We start from the raw sequence: 16,217 nt of genomic DNA, 5'->3' as shown, positions 1-16,217 counted from the left end.
ATAGTTAAGCCGCCTCCCCCCCCACCCCATAAAGTTTGATTCCCTTTTGCACCAATTAAAAAATAAACTTACCAGACCCCGTTACCACGACGAGCGGATCAATCCTCTGCTTGCTGTTAGTGGCCCAGCGCAGTTACCGGCGCCATAATTCCGGCGTTCTCTACGTCCTCTAGTCTGCTTCAGGCCTAAAACAGCCTATAGCCTACAAGACTAAGTGGTGGTGCGGTGAGCCGATGGGATACTCCTGTCCTCCGGTGGGCCAGTCTGATGCTACTCATACAGCTCCATCAATGGGAAAAATAAAAATTTTAATAATCCGTCTCAGAATGTGGTTAAATAAAGTTTTTATTGTGCGAGATTAGTAAAACAAACTATATACATTTTGTATTGCTGTAATCATAACAATCCACTGAAGAAAGTTAAAGGGGTTATCTGTATTTTAAAAATGATGGCCTATGCGTAGTATCGATAATAGGGCATCAATAATAGATTGGTTAGTGTCCAACTCTTGGCACCCCCGCCGATCAGCTGTTTGAAGGGGCTGCGGCGCTCGTACGAGAGATGCAGCCTCTTCATTGTTTCATTGTTTACTGTACCATTTAAGTGAATAAGACCGTTCTGTAATAAAATGTGCAGCCGCTAAAAACTTACTTTGCAAGCGCCATTACAAACTAGGAGGAAATTAAATAAGCAATGAAGAGGCTGCAGCACTTGTACGAGCTCTAAGGGCCCTCCAAACATCTGACCGGCGGAGGGGCCGGGACATGGACCCCCACCGATCTTGTATTGAGCTATCCTGAGGGTAGGCCATCCATTTTAAAAACCCGAATAACCCCTTTAAAGTGTACCTAACTTTTCACAATAAGCTGTTGTGTGTACATGAGTAATAACACTATTTCTGGCCATTATATAATTTGTATACGAATATATATATATATAGGCCATTTTCCCCAATTTCCATAAGCAAGTGTGTGGATCCTGCTCTCCTACCTCGATCTGTCACATATATAGCTGCTGTAGTAGTATGGAGGACATTACACAGCAGTAATAAGCAGTATAGCTGAGAATCCAGCACTGGAGTGGCAATAAAACACTTACTACAATATGAGCTGCAGCAGTGTAGTGTCTCTGTATGTGCCCGTGTCCTTTCTCCCTGCCCCCCTCCCCTCTCCATAGACTTTTATTGGTAGGCAATGAAGGGACTCACCCACACTTTCCGCAGTCCATCTCCTCTGCTCTGTAACTTGGGATGGATTTTGCTTGACCATAGGGGGATGACACCTAGTGGCAGTAACTTCACACAGAATTTGCATGGGTAAAACTACATTTTAACAGTAAATTACAAAAATGATCTTTACTTAAGGTACACTATTCGATTTATCATAAGTGTTTTGAAAAGGTAGTGTGCAATGAACATGTATACCAACCGGTGAGTATTGTAAAAATGAAACAAAAAAACGATGGCAGAATTGAATATTTTCCATCCCCGCCCCCCCAATAAAAAATTTAACCATCTGTTTAATACATTATATGTACCCCCAATAGTGCTATTAACCCCTTAAGGACCAGGACAATTTTGGCTATGAGAACAAGCAGTGTTAACTTTTCTTCCTCTTTTTTTTGTTTGATGTAGTTGTATGAGACTTTTTTTGCGGGGCGTATTGTACTTTATGTGGGTGCTATTTTTTGGTACGTTTATATACATTTTAGTTTTAGTAAAAATCTAGAAAAGAAAACCGTTTTGCGGCAGTTTTTATTTATTCTGTTTTACAGCATAAACCGATCATAAATGATACTATACATCTATTGTTCAGGTTGTTATGGTCATGCCAATACTGAAGTGTTTATGGTTTTATGTTTTGGGACTTGGATTTTTTTTTTATTTTACAAATAAACGTTCTTAAATTTATTTTTATTTTTTTCCCCCTAGTTACTAGTTATTAAGTTTTATTTATATAGCATCCACATGCATATTCTGCTGGCAGTTTTATAGGAGGTAAATTAACCATACTTTGTTTAGAAGCCTTGGCGGAAACCCTTGCAGCCAATAGGGGAATATACATCTCCATGGAGATGGTTTTTAGTTGGATTTAAACTCCCTTCCCCGTGTTTCATTTCCTGCTAAGTACTGAACCCTGAACGTTAATTTTAAGTACTATTGATTGTAAATACTGCCGGTAGTAGATCAAAACACATTGTTATTTCTATTCATATAACAGGTACATGGCACCAGAGGTTCTTGATGATTCTATAAATATGAAACATTTCGAGTCCTTTAAGCGAGCTGATATCTATGCAATGGGATTAGTCTTCTGGGAAATAGCCCGTCGTTGTTCAATCGGTGGTAAGTCTAGATTTTCTAAGCAGTATTGTGTGGTTAACCTTTTGTGGTTCTGTGTCGCCATATCTTTCTTTTTGGGTCAAATTAGTGGAATTCCTTAATTATTTTCTTGCCTGTACAGTGTGAGGGTATTTATATTAATAGTAGTATTATGATTTTTACTGTGCAGTTTAAAACCAGAACTAAAAGGCACCACATTCACAAAAGCATCAAGGTATAAAGAGAATTCAAATATGGGGTAAGTTAGAGAGTTTGGCAGAGAAGTGGCAAATTAACTGTAGAACTAATACATTTAAGGTCGTGCTCTTAAATGCCCTGTTACACTGGCCAATCCAATCAACGAGACAGCTCTTTGATTGGCGCTCGTTTGCTCCTGTCACAAGGAGCTATGTATGGGGACGAGCGGTCATTACTCTGAGCGCTTGTCCCGTCCCCATACATTATTATGTGAGCAGCGTGTCTCCCTGTTTACAGGGAGATGTGCTGCCAACAACAACGATATTTACATTTTTTTTTTAAACGATACGATCAGCAGATAAATGAGCGTTTGTTTGTTCATCTGGTGATCGCTGCACTGTTTACACAGGGCAATTATCGACAACGAGCGTTCTATGAACGATCGTTTGCCCAATAATCGCCCAGTGTAAAAGGGCCTTTAGGGAGGGAAAATACATGTCACCCTTACATAATAAATGGGTGAACACTAGGTAAAACAGCCAATGGTAGAGGACTTGGAGATATTCATAGATGGCAAACTGAATTGTATCAACCAAGTACCAGGCAGCTGCTGCCAAGGCAAACAAAATTGTGGGATGCGTAAAAGTGATGCAGATTCACAGTAGTTCATAGTTTTATCTGTATACAAATCCCTAGCTAGATCACACATGGAATATTGTTTTGTAGACTAGAGCTGGAGTGTTTAGTGGAGACGATAAACCAAAGTAATAAATGGAATAAGTGGCCCTCAGTACTCAGATTATAAAAATTGGAATGATTTAGTTGAGAAGAATGTATGAGTATATCAATTGTCTGTATAGATCTGTCTAATGAAACATTTGTACTTGGGACTGTAACTATAACAAAGTTTAGAGGAAAGAAGGTTTCTACACCCACATAGGGTTTCTATAAAGCTCTTTGCCAAGGGATGCTATTAGAATTAATTTGCTGAAACATTTAAAGGGCCTAGATCCTTTTTTTATTTTTTTTAACGCAATAAAGATTATGGGCACTAAATTGCTGGAGATGGTTTTTGATGATTTTTTTTTCTAATTGCTATATTCGGAGTTTAAAAGCAGATTTTTATTTATTTCCTAATGTGATTATAATTCCCTTCTCTCCTAATAGCGTTGTTTTGCCATACTCTCGATCAAAACTGTGGGATAATTAGTTCAAACACCTTAATGACCAGGCTTAACATCTTAATGATGATCCCTTTTATTTTTTGCTTATAATGTATTCGTGTTTTGCTGTTTGCTAATACATTACAGTGTGTCAGTATGACGCAGGCTGATGTTAGGGCAACATATAGTGTGCCCTAACATCAGGTATATTGGACAGAGAGCTATGGAGTCCTTTCTAGAGGGTCCCCCCAGTCTCCAATCGCGTCACCAGAAACCCAGAGTCCCCTTTGATCGTTCCACGATGATCAAAGGGTTAAACAGCTCGGATGTGCGTTTTTTCCGATCCCAGCTGTATTCTGCGGGCTTCTTTAAGAACAGGTGTTAGTAACTACTGCTTAGAGAATAAGCGCTCACTGGCGCGCTCAAAAGGCTTTTCTACAGCGACGCCATAAGACGTCGCTGTAGACTAAGGACCTGCACCTTCCGCTGTCAAGACAGTAGGCGGTCCTAAAGAGCATAAAGGGGTTGTCCCGTTATAAGAAATTGATAGTCTATCCGATGGGCGTCCAACTCTGAATCGCCAACACACTTGTAGTTCATAGTCTTCTAGCCTTCTCCCATTGAAGTGAATGGGAGAAGGCTATAATACTGTGAGCAGCCGCTACAAGTGTGTCGGCGATTCACAGTGCGAGCAGTGAAAGTAATAAAAGGGAAGCAGTGCTTGTATGAGTGCCGCGGCCCCTTCAAAACAGCTGGGATAGGCCATCAATTTCTTGTGACTGGACAAACCCTTTAACCTGAAGAGCTGTTTGTGCTATTACAGAATTCTAGGCGTTCTCACTCTTCAAGTTCTTTTCCTGTATTTTTAATGAATATGGACAGGTGACTGTAAAAAGAAGTCTATCTTAGTCGATACATAGTTTTGCAACTTCAATTCTTTTTCCTAGTGCAATATGAATCGCTCTTCACAAAGAACCAAGCCAGTGTGTCTGATGAATGGAGTGGTACTTTTCCTAAGTCGGGGCCTAGTCAATTCAGTGCATGTGTCTAAAGGTCCCCATAGGCCCTGTTAACAGAGTTTTTTTGCAGCAAATAACGGCCAGAATTTGATACTGTTCTTTGTTAATTTGTGCTTTGTGCATCTTTATTTCATAGCTGTATCTTTTGTATTTGTGGGCATACAAAATTAACTGCTGGTTCTCGTTTAATGTTTTTATTGGAAAAAAAAACCCGACATTCTAAAATGCTGCTGGGAATACTTGTCAATGTTCGTATGTAGGAGTAAAATGAGTTACCAGTATAGTAAATGATGTCATAAAGTATGCTGTATGTCTTCTAGGAATCCATGAAGATTACCAGTTACCATACTATGATCTTGTACCATCTGATCCATCAGTCGAGGAGATGAGGAAAGTGGTGTGTGAACAGAAACTGAGGCCAAACATTCCAAACAGATGGCAGAGTTGTGAAGTAAGTATGCACAAAAAGCAATCTTGATCGCATTCTTCTGTAGGAAGATCATTCTAGAGAAGAGGTGGCCACTCCTTTTCTAGTGTACGCCATAACAGTGGATAGACCATGGGTAGACCACGGAACATATGGACAAGCTTAAATGGACACTAACTTTGCAAATAATGTATGCTGATCTAATAGTATACCTGATATTCAAGAACTTTGTAGCTTGCTTACTGTTAAAATTTTGTTTTATCAATGCAAATTGTGTGAAGTTACTGCCACTAGGTATATTCCTTCTCTAATCTGCCGTTCACCCCCCGTTGCCAGACAAAATCCGTCCCTAGTAACAGGGCAGAGGAGACGGACTGCAGGATGTGGGGAGGGTGTATCTCTTCACTGCGTGCCAAGGGAGGAGGGACCGGGAAGAAAGAGACAAACGCTGCCCATGCAAGTCTATAGAGAGGGGAGGAAGGTGCAGGAGCAGAGTGAGAAGGATACACACAGGCGCCCTGCAGCTTGCTTGTGCTCTCTCTCATCTCAGTGTTTATTACTGCTGTATAATCTCCATGCTGTGATAGAGTAGAGAACATCCGTCTCTCCTATCTCTGTGTGTATTAGACATGATCACAGTTAAGCTCCGCCTCCTAGCTGAGAGAACTGCGAATTAGAGCTAGAGCCTGCACAGGGGAGAACTGCAGAATACAAGTCACATAATGGTCAGAAATTGTGTTATTACACACACATAACCGCTTATTCTGAAAATCTGGTGGCCCAGGGTCTCGGGTGACACGTGTTTCTGCAGTGCAGTCTGGGACCCAGAGAAAGGCAGGCAAAGCGCTTTAAAAATGCTAGGAAGCCGCCTGGGCACAGTGATTTATCACTTATTAAGGCTCCGTGGCATCTGAAAAAAATCCCCAAAAGCAAGAACAGGTCTTGGCAGCTGGAAATATGGAAACTTTTTTTCTTCTTGGAATATATCCTAATTTTGGCAAAAATGTATAGAAGCATAACCTACCACAAACCCGGCAGTGTCCATGCTTATTCCTGCTGAATCTTATGGGCAGCCCTCTGATAGAATCAGGTGCCACATTTGAGGCTAGTTTGCAGGATATTATAATGTGTAACTTTTCAGTGTAATATCCACTTTAAGCCAACATATGGTTCGCTATGTCATGTAGTTAATGTTTCTCTGTATTCAGTTTTGTGTTCCAGTGTAAGTCACATGGTTAAGTCTATTCTGTTCTTTACCAGGCATTACGCGTGATGGCCAAAATAATGCGAGAATGTTGGTACGCCAATGGGGCAGCAAGGCTCACTGCTTTACGGATCAAGAAAACCTTGTCACAGCTGAGCCAGCAAGAAGGCATAAAAATGTAACCAATCGTCCTGATCTGAAGAAACAGCGTTCTACCTCGCTGAGGGAACAGTCTAGCAATGCTGCCTTTCTGAAATGTCATAGGAGAAACCCGCGACCCATTGCGTACATGCAAGAACTCTCCATTTACGTTGTATGCTTTGATCGCCATCTTCCCAGGACGTTTTGTAAATGTGTATTTAGAAATATTTCTAATGGTACAATTGAACATGCTGGTTTCACCCGTCTTTTACCTATTATTTAATGAATTTTCCCAACTTACCCCCATAGCCCTTCCCCTAATATTCAGACATCATGTCTGAATTATTATTCCGGGTCCAGTTTAGCTTGCCTTCTAGTATGTTTATTAGACATTTTTGGAAGCCTTTCAAATTGTGTTGCTTAAAAATACCTCATAATGATTTGGGGATATTATGCAAAACGGTTTTTATATCGTACTATACTACATGCCTTTAAAAATTGTATTACCGGTAAGTGCCACGCACATGTTTTTTTTTTTTTTTGTTTTGTTTTTTTGTTTTTAACTACAGTACCGAAGATTTTATGCAACAATTTGCTTTGCATTTTACGCAAAGAAATGAATGCTGGTTAGAAAAAAAATAATATTTTGTAAACCAAATTATTTCTGTCAGCAAAAAAAACAAGCAGCATTTAATTTCGTTCACTACGCCGGCCCCTGTATTAGACCCTAAATGGTTTTTTTATGTAAATACCCTTTTTTGTATAGTAAAAAGTTAGCACAGCAGAGCTATTAGTAGAAAGGTGCACATGACCAGGTTCAGCGCCTGAATGTTAACACTAAGGGTATGTTCCCACACGCAGTATACGCTGCCGATTTTCTGCAGCAGAATCTCTAGAAAAACGCTGGTAAATCCGCACCAAATAGTGCGTTTTCCTGCTCATATTGCTGCGGAAACGCTTCGTTTTTTCCGCAGCGGTTTTACCTGCGGATTTAGAGTTAAACACTGGTTATAGCGAAGTATATGTTCACCTGCTGATTGCCAGCGGTTTTTACTGCATTTCCACTGCGCAAATGCTGTAAAACCACAACAATATGAATCTGTTGCAGAATTTTTGCTCCCCATTGAAGTCTATGGGCCAAACACGCAGCATCTCCGCACGACTTTTGTGCGTTTTTTTTTTTCTGCAGCGTGGGCATGAGATTTTCTAAATCTCATTCACTTCGCTGCTACTGTAAATGCTGCGGAGTTTCCGCATAGAATTCCATTGCGGAAGTTCTGCAGCATTTACGCTACGTGGGAACCCGGCCTAAGGCTAGCAGATTTGCTGCAGGTTTTTCCACAAGGATTTGCGGGTGTAAAATCGGCAGCAGAAGACATCTCGTCAACCTGCTTTCCAACATTTTCTGAACGGAAATTAGAGCACTCTGTGGATTTTCAATTTTGAACACCGGATTTTGTTCTGATCAATGTAGAAGTGGTAAAATCCGCACGTAACGTGGATTTTGCGGCAGAAACACTGCAGGAAAATCCGCAGCAGATCCGCTCTGTGTGAGTACCCTTAATGATTTCAATTCACTGACTTCAATCACAGATATTGAAAATGGTGATGAGTTGAAATGTAAGTTATATTAGTCGCTAAACTTTATTACACACTGATTAAGCTTTATTTACATAAAATTTGGAAATGCTTTCAAGTTCATGCTTTAAATTTTTAGGGTTAGCATTTTAGACACACAAAGGCCTCATGCACACGGCCGTGCCTGCAATCACAGCACGCGAATCTGGGCACGGCCGGCCGCCATGGGCTGCATTTTTGGACCGTTCTCCCACAGAGTATGGGAGCACGGCCCGTAAAAAGCAAAAGATAGGACATGTCCTATCTTTTGTAGTACACTTCTACGGCATGGTCACCTATTCGTTGCAATACGAAAAGGTGTCTGCGGCCAATAGAAGCGAATGGGTCTGTAATTGCGGACCATATTATGGTCCGCAATTACGGAGAATTTTTTAGGTCATGTGCATGGGGCCTAAGAAAAATTCTTGGTTTTGGCTATTGTTACATTTGTGTATAACAGTCTCTAGCTAAAATCATTGTTTGTAGGTATAGGAACAAAACTATTGCTGTACACAAATAAAGCTGCAATGAGGAGTTATGACAAATTATCAAATACTTTTTTTAAGACCTCTTTCAAGATCTATGTTTGTAGTTATTGAATGGAAACCTTCATTGTTTATTTCCAGAGGCTGAAAATCTGTGCTGGTCATATGATGGACACACCGGTACAAGGCTTGTGACCGGTCTAGTTAGAGCTGTGTCTTGTAACAAGTCTGCACTTGTGTGACCATCACATGACCAGGACAGATTTTTAGCCTTTGGAAGTAAACAATGATGGTTCCTATTCATTGACTACAAGCAGAGATCTAGAAAACCTTGGTTGAACTGACACAAAGTATGTCCGAAAATTGTAGAACTTTTTTCATTGTAAAATGCTTAAACTATCCCTGCAATTCAGTGAAAACATGAATGCCGGGTTTTATAGTTGTCGAAGCAAATGTATGGTGCCCGGAGAGTCTCGTGGATGTGTCCCAATAGTTCGAATAGGATCCACGAACGAGAATCTCCGGGCGTCATAGACTTCGCTCAGCAACTGTACCGCCCAGTGTGCAGCCTGTGCCGCTACTCGTCCGGAGTCAGATCAGACGAGACAGCTGAATTGAAGGGGCACTTTAACCTTTTATTTGCTGAAACCAAAATACCCCTTTAAGACCTCCCCTATGTAAGATGTTAAGATTGTAGTGTACGCGTATTCTGAGGAAAATATTTGTAGGACCAAAATTTTTTTATAAAAAAAAACTTCAAATATATCATTGCTATAGGTTTGAAGAAACAACAACCTTGTCTTCAGAGTATATGCTAAATTCTAACAATTCTGTAATGTAGACCTGGTAAATGCATACAGTACTTAGGAAATGTGTTTACATACGGTAAAGTTTGATTAACGAAAATTTTAGATTCTCTAGGGAAAAAACGGAGAAAAGGTCAGGTTGTAATACAGTACATATAAAGCAGTCCTTGCCTCTACCTGACCCAAACTCCTTTTAACTGGTGAAATAGCAAAATGGAACATTCGCGCATAGTGACTAATCGGCTTCCATCTTTCATTCTTCAGAGGATTTTTTGAAAATCTAAGAAGCCATCTGATTGGTTGCTTGGGGCAATACATACGTTTCCTTTTGGATCGGTTTTAAAACATCTCCCATATTTTTTCTAATTTCTGCCTAACAATGCCAACAAAACATAGCAAATCTGAAGACTAGTCCTGCCTGCTAGACTCCAGCATCCCACCTATACCACTGTCCGGTGTTGTACTTCCTCACTGGCGGTGTACCCGGGCAAAGGTGTTGTAGCTCAAACTTCATATATTATCAACATGTAGACATCAGAACAGAGAAGTGCGCGTAAGGAAGTTGGTGCCCTAGCGGGATTCCATCATTGAATGGATCACCATATAAAATGATGTAGCAGTCTAAACAAACCGCAACAAGTCATTCACTTTAAGCTTTTTCATAGGATTGTGAGTTTTTTATGTCCACATCGGTCAGCCGCATCAAGAACAACCTAACTGGAGTAGGCCAAGTCGTGCTCACTTTTGTTGCTAATGTTTAGAAAGAAGTCTTTTTATAGAAGCTTTGTAACTGTAAAGTTTACGTATATTTGATATTCTCAATTCTGTGAAGTGTAGACTAAGGTATGACCATCCACATCTATGCACTGTTAACAAATTGTTGCTTCTCTAATTACGATGAGACTTCTAGTGACAGCCGTTTTTTACGGACTGGTTCACACTTGCATTAACACATACTTTTGTATTATTTGTATACACGATTTCAATGATTATGAATGCCTTCTGTTCTCTGTAGAGGTCTTTGGGTAAAAACAAGCTCCCGGTATATTATAAAGGCGAGGCATGTCTCAGTATTCCTTGCAAGGCAAAAAAAAAAAAGTTTGATCTTTTTTTGGTCATTTTCTTTTGTTCTTTAACATCATTTTCAGCAAGCCGTTGATATGAAGTGCGGCAGACCTGTGTTCAGCATCTGGTGTTACGCGTTGTGACTCATTAATCGTATTGATACGTGTGCTTAAATATTAAACCACAATTTTGACAGGTCTCCCCTATTTACCTATGGCAACATGTTATAGAGGGAGAGATTCTGAACTTGGAGATATGTTGTTCTCTATAATATCGTTCAGTATTTCCATGGAGAAAGCGGTTTCATTCTGCCAGGACCCCTAGAGAGAAACATGAGAGTCCTGCTTGCCCTGTCTACACAGTGTGATTGACAGCTCTTCTTGCATACAAACCCAGACCGGAAAAGCTGTCAATCAAAGCTTTGTGTGCGGGTTAAGCAGGACTCTTTCTTTTTACATGACAATACTAGTAGAAAACGAGATCCGCTTCTCTCCCTCTATCCTATGCTGACCTCCGGTAGAAGACCTGATCCATCTACTTTAATATTTACAGATTATTGGAAAATTTATGTGTTGAGACATTTGCAAAACAGAACAATTGATAGTATTGTAATGTGCTGTAATCCAGATTGTGACAAGGATCAAGTATGCCAATAGGGATTGTATTTTCTTTTGTAAATACGGAGAAAAATTCCTAGTTTGCTGAAACTGATCTTCTTTAGGCCGGGTCCACACAGGACACAAATTTTGCGACAGATTGCAGTCCCAGCCACGTGGCTGAAATTTGTTCAAATTTCATCCACATGCTGCTGAATATTTTCTGCGCAGAATTCTGAGCAGGCTGCAGATTTTCAAATCATTCGGTTCTGAATGTTCAATGCAGATTTGACGATTTCCATCATGGGTAAATCTGCAACAAAATCCACTGTCTGTGACTGAACTGATTTTTGTAGTGGGGGGGGGGGGGGGTTACACGTTTGGTAATAGTATACTAATAATTCTGTTAGGGAAGTTTTGTTTAAATTGGTGTCGTTGGTATAACTTTCATTATAAACTAAAGACGAGGATGTAGTATTATGGTTTTCCCTTCAGATTGGTTTTGTGTTTAGTAGAGCCATTATTGCTTTATACTGAATACCTGAAGAAACGAGACTTCTGTTTTCAGAAGTGCCGGTTCATGATGCCTTTTATTGCACCGGGACCAATTGTGGCACATCAATATGCTCATGTTTATAGATAATTTATTTTCTTTATTGGCTCCACTGTGTATTCGTAACTACCACAAATGCTACGATGGTGTGTCGTTTATTTTCAGGTTGATTTTTATGCTTCTCTTCCCAGCATCTAGCACATTTGTTGTCCCGTAGTTTGTACTTCTGAAGAACCAGCATTATTAAACCTTGTGATCTGCTAATGTAGATCTGATTTCAGGACCAATTCACAGACCAATGCCAACTTCTGACTTCGCATAGGTACCTCGCATCCACTAAAATATATACTTGTTGTAACAGCATTTTAATAGTTTTAAAATGTGTAATTTTTTTACATTTGTATTTACAGCTGGGCCCTATTAAAATAGGAATACATTATATAGTGTAAAATGAATTTTTGAGCTCAATTTTTATATAGATGTCTGCTGTTACATATACAGTATTCAGGTTGGCAAAAAAAACTGATTGTATTCACACATTGCTGACATGATACAGGTATAGACGTGCCATGGAACTCTGTGCCATCCTGTTTTTACAAGATTGCATTGTGCTTTAAATATGTATAACCTCTCAAAGCCATCAATTCTGGAAGTACTCGCTAACGGAGTGCTTTCCTGTACTCGGAGTGGTTTAAAGCCCAAGGTATTTTACCTCGTGTAAATAAATATTAAGTGCATTTATTTGTTACAATTCTTTTCCATAATCTGTGTGGTACTAACTCTGTATTTTGTTTTCAGAAACCTTTAAACTTTTTATGCACATTTTATTATTGTATTTTGTTGCATTGCACAGCTTGTCAGTGCTGCACTGAAATTATTAGAGGACATTTTCAGAAGAGATTTGCAAATCTTGTACATTAGTGTCTTTGTGTTAACATACTTCTAGCAAAATGTGTGTATAATTTCTGAAGTTTTACATTTGCAGAAATACCTACAGATGTGTTGTAAATAGGATACTAGCTTTGTGATTGCTGATCGCTAACATAGTTAAAAAGGATCTGTCACTAGTTTAGTAATGCCCAAGCTCCTAACTTATCTAGTAGTCGCTGTCACACTAATAATGCTAGTGAAAATTGTCCCAAAAAGTTTATTATAAAAGTTGAGTTTTTTGTGAGAGGCTGGAGGTAAGGAGGAGGGGAGGGGGGGGGGTCACTTCAAATCTTTCATATGACACCAGGATTGCAGTTCCAGCTGTGACACAACCGGAGATATCGCCAGTTGAATACACAGTCGGGAATGGAAGCTGTATACTATATGATCACGCTGTGTTGCTGGTCAGGGAAGGTGGAGAAGCTGTATGCTGATTGGACAGCGTCATACAGAAAACATTCCGCCGCCCAGAGTGACAAGAAAGAGTCCCCTCCTATTTGGCTATTTGAGACACATTATCATATTTTGAAAAATGCTCATAACTTTTAAATAATAAATGTATTTTTTTAAAACAAATCAGTGTAGTTGTCAGCATCAAAGAGCCTATTAGGTTAGTTAGGAAATGGAATTAATAAACTAGGGACAGATCCTCTTTAAGTAAAAAACAAAATAAAGCAATGCAAGTATTTTTCATGGAATGTTAGGGACATCTTATGTTCAAAAGAGGTCTTATTAAAATGTAAAATTATTATCAAAATGTATGATTTCTATGTTTATCACTTCATGATGATCATCCAAAAGGACCATAGGGATGATTGGCTCCACTCCAAGTCTAAGCTCTTCAGGGTGATATTCCAACAGTACCATGTGCAACAGAAAATATCAGGTCCGCTTTTATGTTTGCAGCATGCATAAAAGTGGCAGACCCCCATGTGAAGATCCATTCCACAACAAGCACCTCTCGCCACCCATAGTATAATTCCCAGCATTCATCTAATCCAACAAAACCCAAAAGTATTAAACAATTTGTTTTACACTAATTTGTATCTGACAAAAAGAAATCGCCTTCCCTGAACTCCATTTTCATAATTCTTACTGCGTTGGGCCAAAAGAGAGATCGAGACCGACCGGCTGGCTCTATGGAGTGAGGGAGGAACGTGTGTGGTCGCAGTAGGGTTGGTATTGTACGATCATTTTAAGTTTCACTTTTGTTTTAATTTTTATTATTCCTCTTAGTTGTGGTGGGTTGGAGGAAGCAAGTTTCCCGTCACCCACTCAACATCTATGATATAGAAATGTGACGCAGACCTAAGTTCTGATACCCTGTGGCAGACATTATTAAAAATAATACCAGTTCTGTGCAGAGTGACTTACATCTGCAGCCATGCACAGAGCTGCTAACTCCTCTGCAAATGAAACCCATGTCGCTGCATTGCACCGACCGTGGCAGGCAAAGCAGCAGCAGTAGTAGAAAAGAGTAAGTAATATGGCCAGGGACATGAGAACCCAAAGTGAACTTTCTTGTAAGAGTGGGAAAATACAGGGTCTTGACCATTCCTGCGCACCCACCATGCTGCAGTGTGATGACTTGATGTGAGCTTACATGGCTGAAGTGCACAAATGTGTGCCAGCCGACCTGCTGTTTGCATCATGCAGTTTGCCATGGTTAAGTTGTCTGGCAAGGTGCTGAAGAAATTATACAAGCCATACACTGTTTAGCCATAACATTAAAACCACCTACCTAACATTGTGTTTTTCTCCCTCTTGCCACCTGAACAGTGCTAAACTGTTGAGGCATGGTCTCTACAAGACCTGAAGGTGTCCTGTCATATCTGGCGCCAAGACATTAAAGACAGATATGTTTAAGTCCTTTAAATTGCAAAGTCTGTCTTGTTTTTCTAGCGCATGCCACAGATACCATCCCACGGATACTTGACTCGATTGAGATCTGGGGAATTTGGAGGCCACATCAACACCTTAAACAATTTGTTATGTTCCTCAAAACCATTCCTGAACAATTTTTATGGCAGTGTGGCACCGCGCATTATCCTGTCATTAGGGAATAACGTTTCAATGAAGGGCTGTAATTTGAGATGTACCACCTCCCAAACATTGCAAAGTAACATCTATATGAATGCTAGGACTCAAGGTTTCCCAGCAGAACTTCACCCAGAGCATCACACTGCCTCAGGCGCAATGCACTGTATGTTCTGACACCTATAGCCAGCATTAACTTTTTCAGCAATCTGTTCTAGAGTAGTTCTTCTATGGGATTGGACCAAACAAGCTAGTCTTTGTTACCACGTACATCAATGAGCCTTGGGTGCCCATGACCCATTTGCCAGCTTATTGGTTGTCCTTCCTTGGACCACTTTTGGTAGGTACATCCACTGCATACCAGAAACACTCCACAAGACCTGCTGTTCTGGAGATGCTCTGACCCAGTCTTCTATCTATCACAATTTGTCCCTTTTCAAAGTGCCTCAGATACTTACCTCTGTCCATTTTTCCTGCTTCCAACACATAAACTTTAAGAACTGAAAAGCATGGAGAATTTTAGTTTTGAGGAAAGATTAAAATGGTCAAGCGGGTACGGACAGTGAGTTTGGAGACCAAAAACATTTTATGTTGATACGCTTTCTCAAGTGTGAGAAGAGGTGTCTAAAGGGGACATGACTAACGTGTATAAATATATAAATGGCTCGTACAATAAATATGGTGAAAGCTGATGCTTGTACAATTCCCTCAAAAGACAAGGGGCACTCCCTCTGTCTAGAGAAAAAAAAAAAAAGTTTTACTCCAAAGAGGCGACTAGCCTTCTTTACTATAAGAACTGTGAATCTGTGTAATAGCTGTCATGAAGGGTCTGTGCACCCACTGGGCCGTACCGCCTTGGCGCTAAGGCAGCTGGCCAACAGGGAGCAGGTGATTGTCTATAGTTCTATAGGTACCTGTGGCAGCTTAGACAGCAGCAGGCAGGCTCGGCTGGAACTTAGGTAGCAGGCGGACGTCAGGCGAGGCCATAAAATAGACAAACTATAGGGAACACAACGCTCAGGCATAGAACTACAGGGCTGGACCCCTCTTATAGTCCAGGGTACTCACGGTTCAAAGTTCGTCCATGAGGTCCCCACGGGATCCGGCAGCGGTGAGCGCTGGCTCTCCTGAGGAAGAGGCTGGGGCCAGCGCTTGCCGACTCGCGGCTGTCAGGGGGAGATTGGAGCTGACAGCCCGCCGCCACGGACATTACTATAGCCTACACCAGTAGCTGGTCAGAGCAGGAGCAGTAGATGGCTTCAAATAAAGCTTAGATAATTTCTTAGAACAAAATAACATAACACTTATGTAAACGTATAGAACTCTTGTTTTGAATGTAGATCCAGTTTGATCACCAATTGGGATTATTAGGGAAACTTCTTTGTAGGGCAGATTGAATAATGCTTTGTGGTTTTGTTTTTCTTTTCTTTTCTTTTATACCTTTCTCTGTATTAATTTGGAGAAACGAAGTTCTAAGCCCAGGGTTACACCTAGACTTTTTGTAGTTCTACTGATTTGATTTTAACTAGTGACACCTGCAGTCTACAAGATTACACGCAACTCATTGAATTAACTTGGAATGCAGCTGTGGCTCCATATTTAAACTCAATCTGTAGCGCTACAAAAAGTCTAGGTGTAGCCCCAGCCTAAATCTTT

The 16,217-nt window shown here is 40.4% G+C and overlaps 1 protein-coding gene across 2 annotated transcripts in view; it reads left to right on the top strand.

Annotated features, from left to right (window-relative positions):
• TGFBR1 (transforming growth factor beta receptor 1) overlaps positions 1–6,985 on the top strand; it is a 33,038-nt gene extending 26,053 nt beyond the window's left edge. For both annotated transcript variants that reach the window (XM_075826868.1, XM_075826869.1), the window contains 3 exons: positions 2,220–2,344; positions 5,021–5,151; positions 6,388–6,985. In XM_075826868.1, coding sequence (XP_075682983.1) covers positions 2,220–2,344; positions 5,021–5,151; positions 6,388–6,513 — 382 coding nt within the window. In that variant the 3' untranslated portion in view covers positions 6,514–6,985. The remainder of the gene's footprint in view (positions 1–2,219; positions 2,345–5,020; positions 5,152–6,387) is intronic.
• Positions 6,986–16,217: the final 9,232 nt, after the last annotated feature.

This window comes from Rhinoderma darwinii, chromosome 5, assembly GCF_050947455.1.
Source record: "Rhinoderma darwinii isolate aRhiDar2 chromosome 5, aRhiDar2.hap1, whole genome shotgun sequence".
In the NCBI taxonomy this organism is placed as follows: Eukaryota; Metazoa; Chordata; class Amphibia; order Anura; family Rhinodermatidae; genus Rhinoderma; species Rhinoderma darwinii.
The sequence above is the reverse complement of the archived record's forward strand: the minus strand, read 5'-3'. Positions and strand labels throughout refer to the sequence as shown.